General features: G+C 53.7%; 6 protein-coding genes across 6 annotated transcripts; 2 read left to right on the top strand and 4 right to left on the bottom strand.

Moving 5' to 3' along the window:
• Positions 1–112: 112 nt before the first annotated feature.
• Positions 113–1,447, bottom strand: V2A60_004122 (uncharacterized protein; the record flags this gene model as incomplete). Its single annotated transcript, XM_083255444.1, has 1 exon — positions 113–1,447. One exon carries the CDS (start codon positions 1,445–1,447, stop codon positions 113–115), a length of 1,335 nt encoding a protein of 444 aa, XP_083111570.1.
• A 2,111-nt stretch (positions 1,448–3,558) lies between these two features.
• On the top strand, positions 3,559–5,500 carry V2A60_004123 (uncharacterized protein; the record flags this gene model as incomplete). Its single annotated transcript, XM_083255445.1, has 2 exons — positions 3,559–5,230; positions 5,295–5,500. 2 exons carry the CDS (start codon positions 3,559–3,561, stop codon positions 5,498–5,500), a joined length of 1,878 nt encoding a protein of 625 aa, XP_083111571.1.
• Positions 5,501–6,124: 624 nt separating this feature from the next.
• Positions 6,125–8,158, bottom strand: V2A60_004124 (uncharacterized protein; the record flags this gene model as incomplete). The annotated part of the gene is made up of 5 exons (XM_083255446.1): positions 6,125–6,383; positions 6,439–6,669; positions 6,720–7,410; positions 7,473–7,808; positions 7,864–8,158. The coding sequence occupies 5 exons, from the start codon at positions 8,156–8,158 to the stop codon at positions 6,125–6,127; spliced, it is 1,812 nt and encodes a 603-aa protein (XP_083111572.1).
• Positions 8,159–10,556: 2,398 nt separating this feature from the next.
• V2A60_004125 (uncharacterized protein) lies at positions 10,557–11,050 on the bottom strand (the record flags this gene model as incomplete). Its single annotated transcript, XM_083255447.1, has 2 exons — positions 10,557–10,708; positions 10,789–11,050. The coding sequence occupies 2 exons, from the start codon at positions 11,048–11,050 to the stop codon at positions 10,557–10,559; spliced, it is 414 nt and encodes a 137-aa protein (XP_083111573.1).
• A 1,928-nt stretch (positions 11,051–12,978) lies between these two features.
• On the top strand, positions 12,979–14,110 carry V2A60_004126 (uncharacterized protein; the record flags this gene model as incomplete). The annotated part of the gene is made up of 3 exons (XM_083255448.1): positions 12,979–13,001; positions 13,167–13,695; positions 13,721–14,110. 3 exons carry the CDS (start codon positions 12,979–12,981, stop codon positions 14,108–14,110), a joined length of 942 nt encoding a protein of 313 aa, XP_083111574.1.
• Positions 14,111–14,351: 241 nt separating this feature from the next.
• V2A60_004127 (HIT-like domain-containing protein) lies at positions 14,352–14,951 on the bottom strand (the record flags this gene model as incomplete). Its single annotated transcript, XM_083255449.1, has 1 exon — positions 14,352–14,951. The coding sequence occupies one exon, from the start codon at positions 14,949–14,951 to the stop codon at positions 14,352–14,354; it is 600 nt and encodes a 199-aa protein (XP_083111575.1).
• Between the last annotated feature and the right edge of the window lie 354 nt (positions 14,952–15,305).

The raw sequence follows: 15,305 nt of genomic DNA on the forward strand, positions 1-15,305 counted from the left end.
AAAGAAAAAGTAGGCACTTGGGCAATTGAACAATGGAGCCGGGAAGCAAAACTGGCATTTTGCATGTTCTCGGCCAGAGGTTGACGTGTCCTCGAATAAGGGCTAGGTGTATTTATTGACTGCCATGACCCTCGTTCACAGACTTGCCAGTCTCTCGTATCGTGTTCGTACCTTGCACATCCATCTCCTTCTGGCGGCCCTGCTTTTCGAGCATGTCTCTGAGCCGGTAACCAGCGGGCCGCTCCCACTTGAGGTACGGCTCCCCCAGCCGGATCAGATTCCGCCGCGTCAGAACCTCGGCAGCTTTCATTTCTCTGCCCGTGACCGCCCCATCAGGCCCGAACGTCAGTGACGGTGCCAGTGGCGGGTCTGGCATCGGCGGCCACTGGAGCCACGTTTCGACCGCCTCGAATGCCCGAGTCCTTCTCTTCTCAACCCACGCGTCCAGCACTTTCCGAAACTCGTGCACCTCGCTGTCCAGCTTGACGTCCGGGTGCTTTGTCCAGTCCCGTTGCAGCAAAGCCTCGGCGTCTTGCTCGGCATGAGGTACCTCTCGGTAATGCTCATCCAACGTCATGATCTCGTACAAGGTGAAGATGACGCCCTTTACATCATCACGGTGCGGGTCATAATGCTCGTTGATCCTGTTAGAAAAGTTAAAGTCAAAGATGCGGAGATTGTCGTCGACGTCGACGACAAGATTACGCGCCGCGATGTCCTGGTGCATGATGCCATAACGATGGTTCAAATCGTCTACAACAGACAGAAGCTGTTGGAACCATACCAAGCGAAAAGGTCGGACGGTGGCGTTGGTGTCTTCGAGCGTCCCGCCGGGAATGTATGTACTTGTAAAGCCTATGACCCCCCCTCTGATGTCATCCAGCACGACGGCGTCGAACGGGACAATGTGTGGATGATCCCGCGGTAGCCTAGCCCAAAGTTGGAGCTCGTGCCACCTCCAAAACATTCCGTTTTGTATAAACCAGTATTTAAAAGCCGCCTTTGTGTCTGCTGCCGCCTGGCCGCCAGCCGCGGGGGTTGCAGGATAGGTGACCAAGTCCACCTGCGGGCCCATGCGGTCCAGCTCCGTCAAGCTGCCGAATCCGACCGTCTTGGCCGGGAAAGGAAGCCGCAGTTCGGTCGGCGGATAGCAGTTTGCATACATGGTCACGTCGTCATCTTGGCTGACAGAAATCGAAACCGGCCCCTCGGGATCTGAGAAGCGGATTCCCAGGACATCCGCGCCAAGGTCATCAATGTGCCGCCGCAACTGTGCCAGGCACAGATCTTCTGTTCCCTCCACGTCTTCATCCGGTATCGGAGCCGGATTGCAATATGTCACGGAAAAGTGCCTCCGCTGATCGAAATCGGTAATGTGCCATGTGTAAGGCCCTCCGGGAAACAAGCCGCCGCTGCCAGCCCAGAGTCGATCCTCGGGATTGATCATGGCGGGTTTACAGATAGCGTTGGAGGGCCAGATATTGAAGACGGGGAGTCGCTGAAGAAACACTTCAGAGTGGAAGATTAAACTCAACGGTGACTCTAGACGCAGACGCTGGTCGGGGTCTGTCGGGGTCTGTCGGGGTCTGTTTGCGCTAAATTGTCGTGTATCAAGATTGCTGTGGGTCAAGTGGATTCACTAGGGCAAAATAGCTGCGGCAAAGTAAGTCTAATTAGGTACCTTCAAATTTATGTGTTAAAACCTACTGAGTACTCTTGACAATAATCTAAAAAGTGGAAAAACACTTATAAATATAAGGATAATAAAGAATAGACCCTCTTTCTTTTTTATGAAAGATAAAGTAAAGTATATCTTGAGTATAGTAATTATTCTTTAATTTACTCATATTGGATTATTATCTCTTGAGAATAGTTTTTAATGAAGTAGTGTTGTAATAACGTAAGTTTCTAAATTATAAAAGCTGTACATTTACAAATTAAATAGGATTCTATAACAAATGTCTACTCGGGTAAAATGTAGTAGGTATAACTAATCATTCTTCCTCACAAGTAGGCTACCAAGTAGTAAACTGTCATGCTTACTATGACAATTATAGCCATAGCACTTTGCAGGGTTATTATTGCAGTTTTCAGATAGAAATAGGAGTGCATATAATGATACACACCAGCATCGGCCAAGAATTGAGAGCCACGGGTCCAAAATGACCTAGCATCGAGCAATGACACACTCCGTGACATGAAAGGAGCACAAGTCCAAAAGTTTATTCAGCAGTTCAAAAAGACAAATGGACTGCGGGATGACAAGCAACAGCAGGAACGCTCTGCTTGGACTACGTGTCAAAGCATAGCCAGCAGCGGTGTCCCACATCCCGTGCCGCAGCGGGCGCCGAAAGGCCCGATACACGGCCCGTCATCCGCGGTGGGAACGGGAGCTAGCTCTTCGGGTCAATCCTATGCGTTTCGGCTGTACAGGGATGTTCAGGTTTGGCGTCTGTAAATTGATTATACCAAGTGATCAAACTTTGATTAGCGCCCCAAGTCTACCGAGGTGGACTAATAGCAGCTGCTCCGCCTCCCGAATATAGATTCATCTACGTCGTAGTGAATGGATGCCGAATGAAGAGCTGTGCTGACACTTTGATTGACAAAATAGACTCAAAACCAGATTCGATAATACTGTGCAGACTTTCCCGTGCTCGAGCCATTTCAACGCACAGGTTCGAAAATGGACTCTACTTCTGCGCCTTGCCCTGCTTGCAAGGGTTCGATATCACTGCGTTCGCTCTGCTGCTCTTCTGCCAATGCCTGCCGCGCGGCATTTTCCGTTGCTACCAGCCTGGCCTTTGAAACAAGGTATTGATTGGCTGTCTATACTCCGTGCCACTATTTGCCCGCAAAAGTAGTGTTTCACCGCAGCAGGCGGACGGGTACCTGACCGGGTGCAAGGCAAAAGTCTTGCCATATCTTGGCATGTTGAACGTACCCTAGTCGTCAGCTCATGGCCCTGCACGGAAATTTTATATGCTGAATTCCAAAACAGTTCAGGCAGCGAATTTTTCCGATATATCTACCCGTAGAGGCTCTGATTGCTGTGGAACCGTCCATCATCCGCGAGTCATAAACCCGATGGCCTTAGTCACTTTGACCGTACAGTACAACAGAGCCCAGCAGTATTATAGATATAGCTATTAGTATAAGTCGTACAGAGGGGCTTTGAGGGCATTGACTCTATGATGAAATAGTATGCTTAATACACGAGTAACTATGCCGTACGACAACCTAGCAAGACTATGGGTAGCGTAAGGAGCATGGATCGTGCCCAGTGAACCTGCTCAAAATGCATAAGCGCAGACGTTTTAATAGAATAGCTTTCTAATAGTCTAATACGCCATTTTATCTATATGAAGCCATCAATCTGCTGCGCTTTTGCCGTCCTGGTGTACATCCTGGAGCCAGCCGTTTATCACACCAACCTCACATAGTCTTTAAACTCAAACACTTTGATCATTATCAAATCCTCCTCTGTTCTTGTTCTTCTCTTCTTTTATCCATACATCTCTTTGTCTCTCCTTTAATAGCTATTCTCCTTTGCTTACAATGCGTCTTGCTATTCTTACGGCTGTGCTGCCTCTGGCCACAGCCGTTCCTTCAGGCCTCACTTACAAACGTGCCCCTACAAATGACAGCCTTCAAGTGGTTATCCTGGACGATACCAACCGGGACGGCAAGGTTGACATTGAAGGTTCTTCGGACCTAGGTGAAGGGAAAAACACATGGACGGAGGCATCTGGAGCTTTATTTCTCCCCAACATTGGGGATACTTCTGATCGATGCCGACAGCTACACGGAGACAGCGATTCCCTGTTGGATTGCAACGACGCTTCTGACGACATCCAACGGGCACCAAAGTACTTGGCCCCTCTCCGCACGATCCCCATTGATGGCCTCGGTACGTCTGCGGTTGGCAGAATCTTCGTTTCGGACCCTGTAGCGCGAAAGAGCGTGCGCATCTTTCGACCGAATGCATCCCCTGGGGCAGAAGAGGCGCAGCCAGATGACTGGACAATTGTCGACAACGACATGATCTTTTCTGCTGCAGAGCTTGCCAAAGGCCTCCAGCTAGGAATCGATGCCCGCGGGCCGCGCGGGCACCTAGTGACTGGACTCGATACGAAGAGCGATTCCAAGACTGATACACCTCACACATGGGATGGAAGAGTCACAATTACTTTTTCTGTCACAGATGGAGAGATGAACTATACCGACTTGGTCATGCTACGTGTTGCTCCTGTAGTTACACAGAATCATTTGCAACCGGTCACAAAGGTTTTCACATTCCTACGCGTACAAAACGCAGAGATATTTGATGGGATTGCAGCAGGTGTGATGAAAGCTGGAATAAACGAGCCGGTCCAGGAAACCGAGGGGTTAGGCGACTTTATCCAAGATCTCTTCGAAACAATGTATGCCAGTATGCCTGGGCCGGGTGGCTCTTCTATTAGCCTGCCAATTGTCTTGCCGGCACCTATCAATACCATATACGGAAAGGGGCCAAGGAAGGTGGCAAGCCAGATTCGCTCTACTGGAGTCGGCATGGTGACAGATGTACCAGCTCCTGATTGGGGTCAGGACACACTGGACTCCATGGGAAATCTCGAGACTATTCCGCCATATGAGCATAACGGCAGAAGGTTCCCAGCGGGGAGGATTGTTATGGGCGCCAACGAAACAGCAGGACGAGTGCCGCGTGCAATGCCGTTTCTCCAGGCCCAGGAGATGCAGGACCCGATCCTGGTGGACTCAACATGGCTCGAGGTTCAACACGTCGACGAGTTCCTCCAGTTCCTGCCGGCCAAGACGCCGCGCAAATGGAGCGTCATGGTCAGCGATCCGCTGGCGGCCGTCAAGATCCTGGAGGCGGCCAAGGCGGAGGGCCACGGCGACGAGCCGTACACGAGCCACCCCCCGACCGGGTGGCGGGGTGCCTCCGGCACGGTGAACTGGAGCCTGGAGTACGGCATAAGAGAGATGAGCGAGGAGTGTGCCCGACGCATCCAGGGCACCATCGACATGCTGAAGCGCGAGACTGGCATCACCGACGACGAAATCTTTCGCGTCCCGGTCCTCTACATCAGAGCCGCCAAACCCGCCATCCCATCCAACGGGGACTTTCAGGCTCGCGCCCTGCTGCCCAACGCGGTCAACGGCATCGTCATGAACGACTCGTTGTACCTGGCGCCGAAGCAATGGGGCCTGCTCAACGCCGCCGGTACGGATACCATGGAGCAGGCAGTGCGGGACGCGTACGCAAAGGCCGGGTTCAGTGTCGATAGACGACTGGGCCTACCATCTGCGCAAGGGCGACGTTCACTGCATTACAAATGTTTTGCGCGAGATACCCGGCTCGCGAGCGGCGGATGCCTTGGGCTCCTCTCCAGCTCAGAGACGGCCCTGGCATACCTCGGGAGGGCTGGAGAAGGAGCTCTGGCAAGACCTTGTGGCATGGAGAGCTGACAATCGCAGGTCCCACGTCTCCTAGTGTATCTTTGAAGCAGGCAAAACTATCGATGGACAGAAAGAAGACATTGCGTGGCAAGCTGTCAGGCAGTTCGTTGAGAAAAGCATCAAGTTTGCTCTTGTACATTAGGATTTCCCTACTTTTGGCGAGTTTTACTTGTTGTCGTATGCTAGGCCGGCTCCGAGGAAGCGTATCATCGCGCTGGCGCGCCGTTGTCCAAGAAAGCAGGCACGTCAGCCAGCAAGGGCGAATAGAATCGACAATTCTTACTACTTGCAAGAAATAAAATCCCATCTTCTGCTTGAAACCACTCTTTTTTTGCTGAGTATGCAAGCCACGTAGCACAGCACCAACAGGCATCCCCTCCTGCAAATTCGAGAAGAATGTCGATGATGCTAGACTGCCAGCATAATCGGACCATGGGGCGTATTATGTGCTATCAGTAACTTGTGAGCGAGCTTAGACCAATCAATACCTGCTCAAAGATCCTGTAGCGCTACGCGTGAGGTTCCGTGCTGTGTGAGTGTGGTCAATTGGTAATGGCACTGCTGTAGAATATGGAACTAATAGTTTCGAAGCGACTTGAAGCAAGATTTTCTTCCCCTTATTCCTTATAAACTAAATTTCATCATTTAATCAACACTCTTACGTGTCCAGTTCGTTGACGCGAGATTTCTGCTCCCCACCACTGTCAGAGTCAGTCGTGGTGCCTACCCGTCTCAACTCTCCGGCCTCGGTGTGCTCCGCATCCCACTGCGCGACCTCTGCGAGAGGTACCTTGACAAGCCTATGCGTGGCCGTCGTTTCGTCTTCGGCTGTCACAATCTCTGCGCGGACTCGGTACCCCAGCCACTTGGGCAGTACGTACATCCACGCTACGTAGTACAATCCGCACACGACCATGCTTCTTGAATGTCAGTATTCAGACTCAATTCGGGGGCGGATTTGATGACACTTACATGCCGATGCCAACAACGCAGTATGTGGCATACCAGAAGCTCACATCGCCAGCGTAGGGCCCCCCCTTGGGAGGCCACCACGGCATCACCAGGACAAAAACTTGAATAAGGGTAAAAAAGACGAGCAAGATATCCCAGACTTGGAACTGAGACTTGGGAATGTTGCTCTTCTTGCGTCGGCGGCGGAGAATGTACACGCCAATCGTCATGGCCAAGATGAACATGCTGTATCTGCTCCAGTTAGTACATGGTAGTGCCAGAAGCGTGCGGCATGAACTCACGGATATGTCTGCAGATTTACAACAAACTGGAAAGCATCGCCAGCCGGTGGCGCAACAATCATGAGAATCGTCATGGCCCACTTCAACCCGTATGGTCCGATGGGCGTCCCAAAAGGCTTCGTCGATACCCAGAAGCGGGTGCCCGGCAGCACCCCCTGCCGGCCGATTTCTCGAATCATGCGCGACTGGCCAATCAACACGGCCAGCAGGTTCCCGTACGCGCTGAGAAGCACGAGCACGTTGAGCACAGTCTCGGCCGCGCCGGAGCCGAACACCTGGGTGAAGAAGACGGCGGCGGCAATCTCCTTGGACTTGCTGAAGCCCTCCTTGTCGACGGCGGAGAAGTAGGCCACGTTGCAGAGCATGTACAGCACCGAGACGATGGCGACCGAGATGAGGCCGTGCTTCTTGATGGAGCGCACCGGGTCCTTGATCTCGTTGACCACGTTGAACGCGTTCTGGTACCCGCTGTACGAGAAGATGATGCTGACGAGCGCGCTGGACAGGTCGTTGCCGTTGTTGGTGGTGCCGCGAAAGGCGTTTGCGAAGTTGGCGCCCGGGTGCGCGACGCGGCTGACGCCGCCGCCGAGCACGACGAACCCGGTGATGCTGATGAAGACGAGGGTGGCAATCTTGAAGGCGCCGAGCAGGTTGACGGCCCAGAGGGAATACCGGTTGTGGACGACGACGCCTGACTGTGTGTCAGCGATTTGAACAACAAAAGTTCATCATATAGCACTGGTCAGGACTTACAGATGACAGCGGCCGAGTAGGCTGCGATGGCTACGCCCTTCATCTCCCAGTCGGAGGGCACTTTGCCGGCGATGCGCCAGACATACTGCGAAAGCACCACCGCATTGCTGCTGCTGAAGGAGAGAATGACAGACTGCACCGCAAAGACAATGGGAAACAGGTATTTCGGTCGCGGGTACGCCTGCTCGAGGTAGACCACTTCCGACCCGCTGCGGTTGGGAAAGTAGCTCGCGAGCTCGAGGTATGTGCCGAAGCCCGCGACGGCCATGAGGGCGCCAATCGCCCAGTACATGAGCGCGAGGCCGATGGAGCCCGTGGACTTGAGGATGCTTCCAGCTGCTCGAGACATTTAGTTTTGCATCTTCTACAAACCCTTGCAGACAGAACTCACGGGTCGAAAAGATGCCAGTCCCAATCATCTGGTTAATGTTGAGAAAGATGATGGTCGCCCACCCGACGTGGTATCCCAGCGGTGAGCTGCTCTCGACCGGCGCGCCGGTCGCCTCCTGATACGTCGCGCCGGAGCCGTTGCCGGCCGTGACGCGGTTGTACGTCAGCTCCCCGTCGTAGATGACGCTGGGCTGGTCGACGGAGGAGGCATTGGGGCTGGGGTCGCCGCTCTGCGTGTAGACCGTGGTCACTACCGGGGACTCTTTCGACGGCCGTAGCCGCTCTGTCCAGCCCATCGCTTCAGTGGTTTGCGGTTCCGAGACATGGTACCGGCGCCGGAATCCCCGTGAGAGTATGCATATATATATATATGTATATGTATATACGGATAAAAGCTGGGTGCTGCCGTGGGCTGCGGCTGAGGCCGTGGTTGGCTGCCAAGTCGGTGCCGCTATGACGGCACGGCTTCGCCCGATCACGCAACCGGAACGTTGGGATGAAGGCCGCGGATTGCTCAATGGCGCGCGGCCCAGGACAGCGGCAGTGGGACAATTTCGGGTCATCTATCTGATGCACAATCTAGAGCACCAAATGGCAGATAACACGCCATCGACAGGCAGTATTGACTAATTAGACCGGCGCTTGGCGGGATGCCGCATTTCTGCTACATCTTGACTGGTCATGCGCCGCCGCCCCCGGCAGATCATGCAGCGTCGCAATACAGCCAATCCATTACGACGCTTATCAATGAAGCTTGTTTTCAGCCTCTCTCGATAAGCTATCCTGTATGTGGTTCTCACGCGACCGCTGCTGCCGTTTTTAATCTGCACTTGGTGACTTGGCAACCATGAAAGGTGCGGCAGTGAAGAAGGACGGGAAGAGTACGAATATCGAGAGATACCAAGCAAGAAAGAAGGAGACAAAAGAAGAAGATAATATCAACTTGCCATAAGTCCTTCTTCGACAACTACCAACTGATAGCTGTTTTTTGTGCGGTGGAGTTTGCACTGCTCGATACTTCATGGGAAGGACCGCCGTGCGCTTCATTTACACAAAAAGAATGACAGAAATTTCATCAGTTTGCACGCGACTTGATGATGAGTTCCTTCATCAGGGCTGAGCTGAATCACTAGTGGCAATCTACAGATAGGCTCGGACATGGCTGTCAAAGGTAAGAGCAGGGACTAGCTCAGACGCAAATTGAAAGCCACGACATTTCCATGATGACGGAAAGTTTCAACGACGCAAGGTTTCAATAATTTCAATAGTTTACCAGCTGAAGACAAGGATGATGCAGGAAGTAAAAGCTGCGGAGAGGCTGACTGAAATTTAAGTAAAAAGTTTGACAGATTCAAACTCGGCCGGCAAAGATAAGAACAAAGGCCGAAACTTCAGGGTCCTCTTGACAGCAACTTTGACGACAATCTAGCTAGCTCTCCTTCGCAACGGCGCTCAGTTCTATGACTGCTAGAATGGTCTATCGTCTGTCCATCCCGGCTGAATCGCGTCAAGCAATGTACAATGTCACTCTTAAATGACGTTGCTCCAATCAGCAAGACACCTCGTGGGAGTGCATTGCGTGTATATACCTAATGCCACCAAACGCAAGCTCCTCGCAACCATTGCGATACTACTTCCATCGTACCACTGATCCGTAAAGACCCTTTCATAGTGGCGTTGGCATAAAGAGGCTTGGGAAGAGCCAAACTCTGTAAGCAAACGGTCTTTTTCTTTTCCGTCGGGAAACAAGAGTTGCAGTAAAACGCCACAGTTTCCACGTAGGCATTGGTTCTAGGACTCTCTATCAGGGAATTACGGAAGAATTGGAACATATCAATGCATAACGCCGCTTTGGCAGACGTACTTTCGTCAGAAAGGGACAGTGGCGGCGAGACTCTTTCAGGGTAGCTTCGCATACCCCTATAGTCTTGCAAACGCAACTTGATCTGATGTGTTTTGCGTGACGAGTTCTGCTTATTTGTTGTAGGCGAGGACTCGAATTTCTGCGTGAGTATTGTTGGAGGAACGTGCGTCTTTGCCGGTCACATAAGATGATGCTGGGGAATCATATTTATGCCTGTGCCGTCTCGAGACTGAAGTATTCTGATCGCTAGACTCGGAAGCAGGCTGGATGCTCCAGCCCGCATGATGGTAAACGCGACGAGGACAAAGCCGTTGGCTGATGTATGCCACCGCCGCCATCCTCAAAGAGCGAGTCCAAACCTTTCTACACTGCTACAGCCAGGCACCCGCGATTCACGGTTCAGGGACCTCTCTCACATCTCGGACGAAGCTCAAGGCATGATAGTTGCAAAAACATTCCAATGTCATTTCTTGATTCGTTTTAGGCACCCACTGGTAAGCAAGTCGTGAAGATGCGGGGAGAGCATAATGCTACATAATCCAGATCCTCGGTTGACTTATTATGAGTATTGCTACTTAATCTTCTTTCTAGTTTCTTCCTCTTTTTTCTTTCCTTTTTGAGTTCATTTAATGGTTTCATCGTTTCCATGGCTTTCTCGTTTTTCGTGATCGTCTGGTCTCAACATGTGTATAATCGTGTGTATGGTTATGTGTACGCGCTGCATGGGGGTGACTGGGCACGATGGCCGAAGAGGAATCAATTCAAGAATCAACAGCTAGCTACAAAGAATGCAGAAGAGAAAAAAGCGAAACTGTGCACCGCTCGCCCATTCAGTTGACAATGGAAGTGAACATGCGCTGGTGCGAGATGGGAGCGCCATCCAAGTGCTTCCAGTCATTGATGTTGGACGTCGGGCCGGCATAGAGGTACGCGAACCAGTATGTCTCGTCGCCAGTACCGTTCAGCGCACCCGAGGGACCAACTGCGTCGAAGAAAAAACACCACGTTAGTCCATCGCTCTCTTTAATGGCGCACATCGTCGAGGCGTGCAAAATGACTTACAGAGGTACGAGTTGACGGTGGTGCAGCTCGGGGTGTCGTAGCACAGCTGCTTGGCGTGCGCGGTCCACGTCTCCTCGGTGTAGGCGTCGCCGTCGGCACGCGCGTTGGACTTTGTGAGTTCCTGGCCGGCAAAGATGTCGTTGGCGACGTAGTTGTGCGGCAGTGGCAGGTCGAGCTCGACAAAACTGTGCGGATCGCGGGCGGTAGGATGGGCGGAGGCCAGGAAGGGGAGGGCGGCGACGACGGCGGTGGTGAACTTCATTGTGAATCGGGGGTTCTTTTTGCAGCGGGCTGGTTGGTTGTCTTGTTTGGTCAAGATGGACTTGTAGATGCTGGACGAGACGAGTGTGGGATGATGGATTGTGTTGGTGATGATGATGGATTGCAACGGAACGGAGGCAAGACCGTCCTTTAATACGCTGAAGCTTTGGGGCGTCCTCACCGACAATGGACGGGGACATTTACCATCGCATACAAATCGGAGAGATTCAAAAAGTTAGACGAAGCTGACTTTAGAAATGTCGTATTTTCCCAGGCTCTGCGTTACTGAGTACCATTGCCAGGGATCCCCAGCCTTGTTGGGCTGTGTTGTACCCGTAGTCAGATCTTCCATGAGGCTGTGCTTCACCACGTCACCGACGTTTTGAGTGACCTTGCGGGAAGAGCGGCAGGATACCCGGCTTGTCCACCATTAAGCCCAGGCCGTTTACATCGTCCGTCTTATTCTGGGGGGACGGTATGGAAAACGAAGCCGGGTTTCTCCATCAGTCGCCAGCCAAAGCGCACTTTGCCACCCGCACTGCTGTAGACTCGTTCTGGTTGCATGATGTCGGTGATCCTCCATCACAAGCCGGGAGGCGAACAAAGCCGGCGCTAAAAACAAAATTGCCTTGGTCGTCAAGTCGTGTAGGGCTACGAAGAAGAGCAGCCCAATCGGTGCCTTTATTCCTCGAGCCGATCTGGTTGTGCGCCAGAAGGCTGCTGCGGCCGCTGGCGTCGTATTCCAAAATACTTTTTGCCGATCGTAGGCCCTGGTGGCGGCATTCAACGTCATGTCAATACGAGGGCGGGCGGGCCGCTCTTGCAGGGATCCGAAGAGGGACCCTTGGTCGCCAGCCGATTTGTATCGGTTAGGGCATCATAAGTGTCCGCAGCAGCGAAGGGCCCTAAGACGGAGATAACTTGATGAGGCAGTCATTTTGTTTGCCCAGCAATTGTTTCCGTTGATGACGCAGTCGGCTGTTGCGCAGCATCCGCCCTGCCAACCACTTGCTGCCTCCATCGTAGTGGATGGCGATTTGTCTGCAATACCCGCGCGGACCACTTTACGACGTGCGAAGCCATGCAGTGTACCTCTTTGGTTCAGAGTTTAGTGACGCGCAGGGTACCAGGTACGACGTTGACTCGACCAATCTCGCCTCGGTGCAATGATAACCAGTGGTTCGACCAGCTGAGCAAGCAGCCCACCGCTGCGCCAAAAGTTACAAGGTGTCGGTGTGATTAGCTGTTGATGAGTAGATTAATGATATTCACAACGCAACACTTCAACTCGGCGATCGGATTGGGTCAAGTTGCCTGTATGAACGACCGTAATGGCCGTTTGGTGAAAGGGTCCCATCGCCGGGAGACAGAGCCGCCTCACGCCAATGTGTGATTCGTGGAAACGAAGGCCTTGGGTACGGTACACAGCTTGCTCTTCGAATGTGGAATGGCCCACATCGCTGGCGTGCTCTTGGATGGGGTTCGAATTACACCATGCAATGGCTAACAGTGGAAAAAGAAGGTGGTGGAATCGTTTGTCGTGCGAGAAGACCATGCAAGGGACAGGTAGTTGTAGTGGCAATGCTAGAAAGAAGAAAATAAAAAGGATGAAGATGAGAAAAAAAAACAGAAATCATAACAAAATCAAGAAGAACCAGAAAGTCACTGATAATGACAGAAACACAAAAATTGTAACAATTGCAGATAGATGTAGCCAATACTTGGGATAAAAGATCTGCTGTCAGTGCCTGCGACAGTGTGGAGAGCTTCCAAGGTGCGACGCCCGTCTCTGCGACTAACAAACACCTCCGGTTGGTGACCAACTATTTCATCCACGTCATTGCTCTGTCCTTCGTCCTGTCCTTCTCCTCTCTCAACCTCCCCCAAACATATCTCCAGTTATAGTCTCACATTGAACAACAAGGCAAAATGGCCGCCGTCAAGAACACTGCGTACGTCCTTTCCCGCCGTCGTGCCCTACTTGTTCACCCCTCAACACCATGCCTCCCATCACCACTCCACCGCCCATGGCAGCAAACAGCTCCTTGCCCCATCTCGCCTCCGCGTCCACGCTTCTTCTTCTCTTCCGTGTCCCTCGCCCGCGCTGACTCGTCCAGTCATACCTTCACCCTCAACACGGGCGACAAGATCCCCGCCATCGGCCTCGGCACCTGGCAGTCCAAGCCGCACGAGGTGCAGGCCGCCGTCGAGGCCGCGCTCCGGGCCGGCTACCGCCACATCGACACGGCGGCCGCCTACGGCAACGAGGCCGAGGTTGGCGCCGGCATCAAGGCCTCGGGCGTGCCCCGCGACCAGATCTGGCTCACCACCAAGCTCTTCAACAACGACCACAAGCGCGCCGCCGCCGCCCTCGACGACTCGCTCGCCAAGCTCGGCGTCGACTATGTCGACCTCTACCTCATCCACTGGCCCGCCTCCGTCATCCCGGGCCAAAAGGCCGTCTTTGACGACTGGAACTTTGTCGACACCTGGCGCGAGATGCAGAAGCTCGTCGGCACCGGCAAGGTCAAGAACATTGGCGTCTCCAACTTTGCCATCAAGAACCTCGAGATTCTGCTCAATGACCCCAGCTGCAAGGTGCGGACCCCCGTCAAATCTTCCCCGGAACGATATCCCTCCAGAAACGTACGCCCCTTCTTACATGTAGCAGATAATCCCCGCCGTCAACCAAGTCGAGCTGCACCCATGCAACCCCTCGCCCAAGCTGGTCGCCTACGCCGCCGCCAAGGGCATCCACAGCACCGGCTACTCGTGCCTGGGTTCGACCAACTCGCCGCTCTACACCAACGCTACGCTCAAGGCCCTCGCTGACGCCAAGGGCAAGACGGTTCAGCAAGTGCTTCTCGTCTGGGGCATCCAGAAAGGCTGGAGTGTCATTCCCAAGAGCGTCACACCGGCCCGCATCGAGGCCAACTTTGACATTGACGGCTGGAGCCTGACCGACGACGAAATCAAGACGGTCGATGGCGTCACCGAGCGTTTCAAGGTCTGCGGCGATGGCTGGCTGCCTATCAAGGTCTTTTTCGGCGATGACGAGTAAACCAAGCCATCCGGACTGCGGAAAAGGAACAAGAAAAAAAGAAGAATAGAAATAAAAATAAAAGGCAAGGTATAAATAAAAAAGAATAGAATTCTATAGAAATGTACAAATCATTATGCTTGCAACACTACTCTCTGTGTCTGTGTCTTCTGTATACACTCTAACCTTGCCTCGAAATGACGCCAACGCCCGATGCTATGATACAAACGACCTTTGCGGAAAACAAACCAACGGATGACCGTCAGAGCTTGGCCTTGGCCTCCTCTCCCGCTTCCGACTCCTCGCGGAGGACCTCGGCCACGTGTTTGCGAATCTCAGCGGCGAGCTTCTCGGCGTCGTCGTCGTCCAGCTCCTCGCGCTGGCCGCGGCCGAACATTGTGAAGCTGGACGAGAGGCGGCCCGAGGCGCGGATCTCGGGCCGCGGGATGATGTGGTAGTGCAGGTGGGGGACGACCTGGGCGGCGGCGGCGCCGTTGTTCTGCACCACGTTCCAGTCGCCGACGCCCGTCGCGCGCGCCACGGCCGCCGACAGCGCGCGGACCTGCCCGCCCAGCGCGCGCGCCTCGGCCGGCGTCGCGTCCGTCAGCTTGGGCCGGTGCCGCCGCGGGCACACGAGCACGTGGCCCGCGCTCAGCGGCATGATGTCTAGGAACGCAATGACGGTCGCCGTCGAGAGCACGACAAAGGTCGCCGGCGGCGCTGCCGGCGCAGACCCGGCCCGCCGCCCCGTCGCCGTCACTTGCGCCGGCGGCGACAGCGGGTCGTACGGCGGGAAGCTGGCCGCGATCTCGCAAAACGGACACCCGTCCTCGGGCGGCGGCGGCGCCGAAGGGTCAAACATTTGGCGGCGAGTAGCGAGCGTGGTGAGCGGCTTGGTGTTTGGGATGGGGGGGCTTGCTCTGATGGTCGCGAGAAGGAGTCGGCGCGCGCGGTACAGCCACAGTTGCGGTTGTAGAAAGATCGAGCAGGCTGTCGCGAGGTGGATTACGGAATCAACATGCTGAGGAAGAAGAACAAGGATGAAAAAAAAAAGTGAACGAAAAGGCGCTCTAGTAGGGACAAAAGAACAGTCGCAGAGGGGTTTGCTCAAGTCGAGGCGATGTGATGAGAGGAACTTCAGATAGCCATTGTTCCCCAAGGCCGAGGTATGGCGAGCGGCCCCACTCGCTACCGGATATGCAGCAACGCCGATCAT

Source organism: Cordyceps javanica, chromosome 2, assembly GCF_051103115.1.
Source record: "Cordyceps javanica chromosome 2, complete sequence".
In the NCBI taxonomy this organism is placed as follows: domain Eukaryota; kingdom Fungi; phylum Ascomycota; class Sordariomycetes; order Hypocreales; family Cordycipitaceae; genus Cordyceps; species Cordyceps javanica.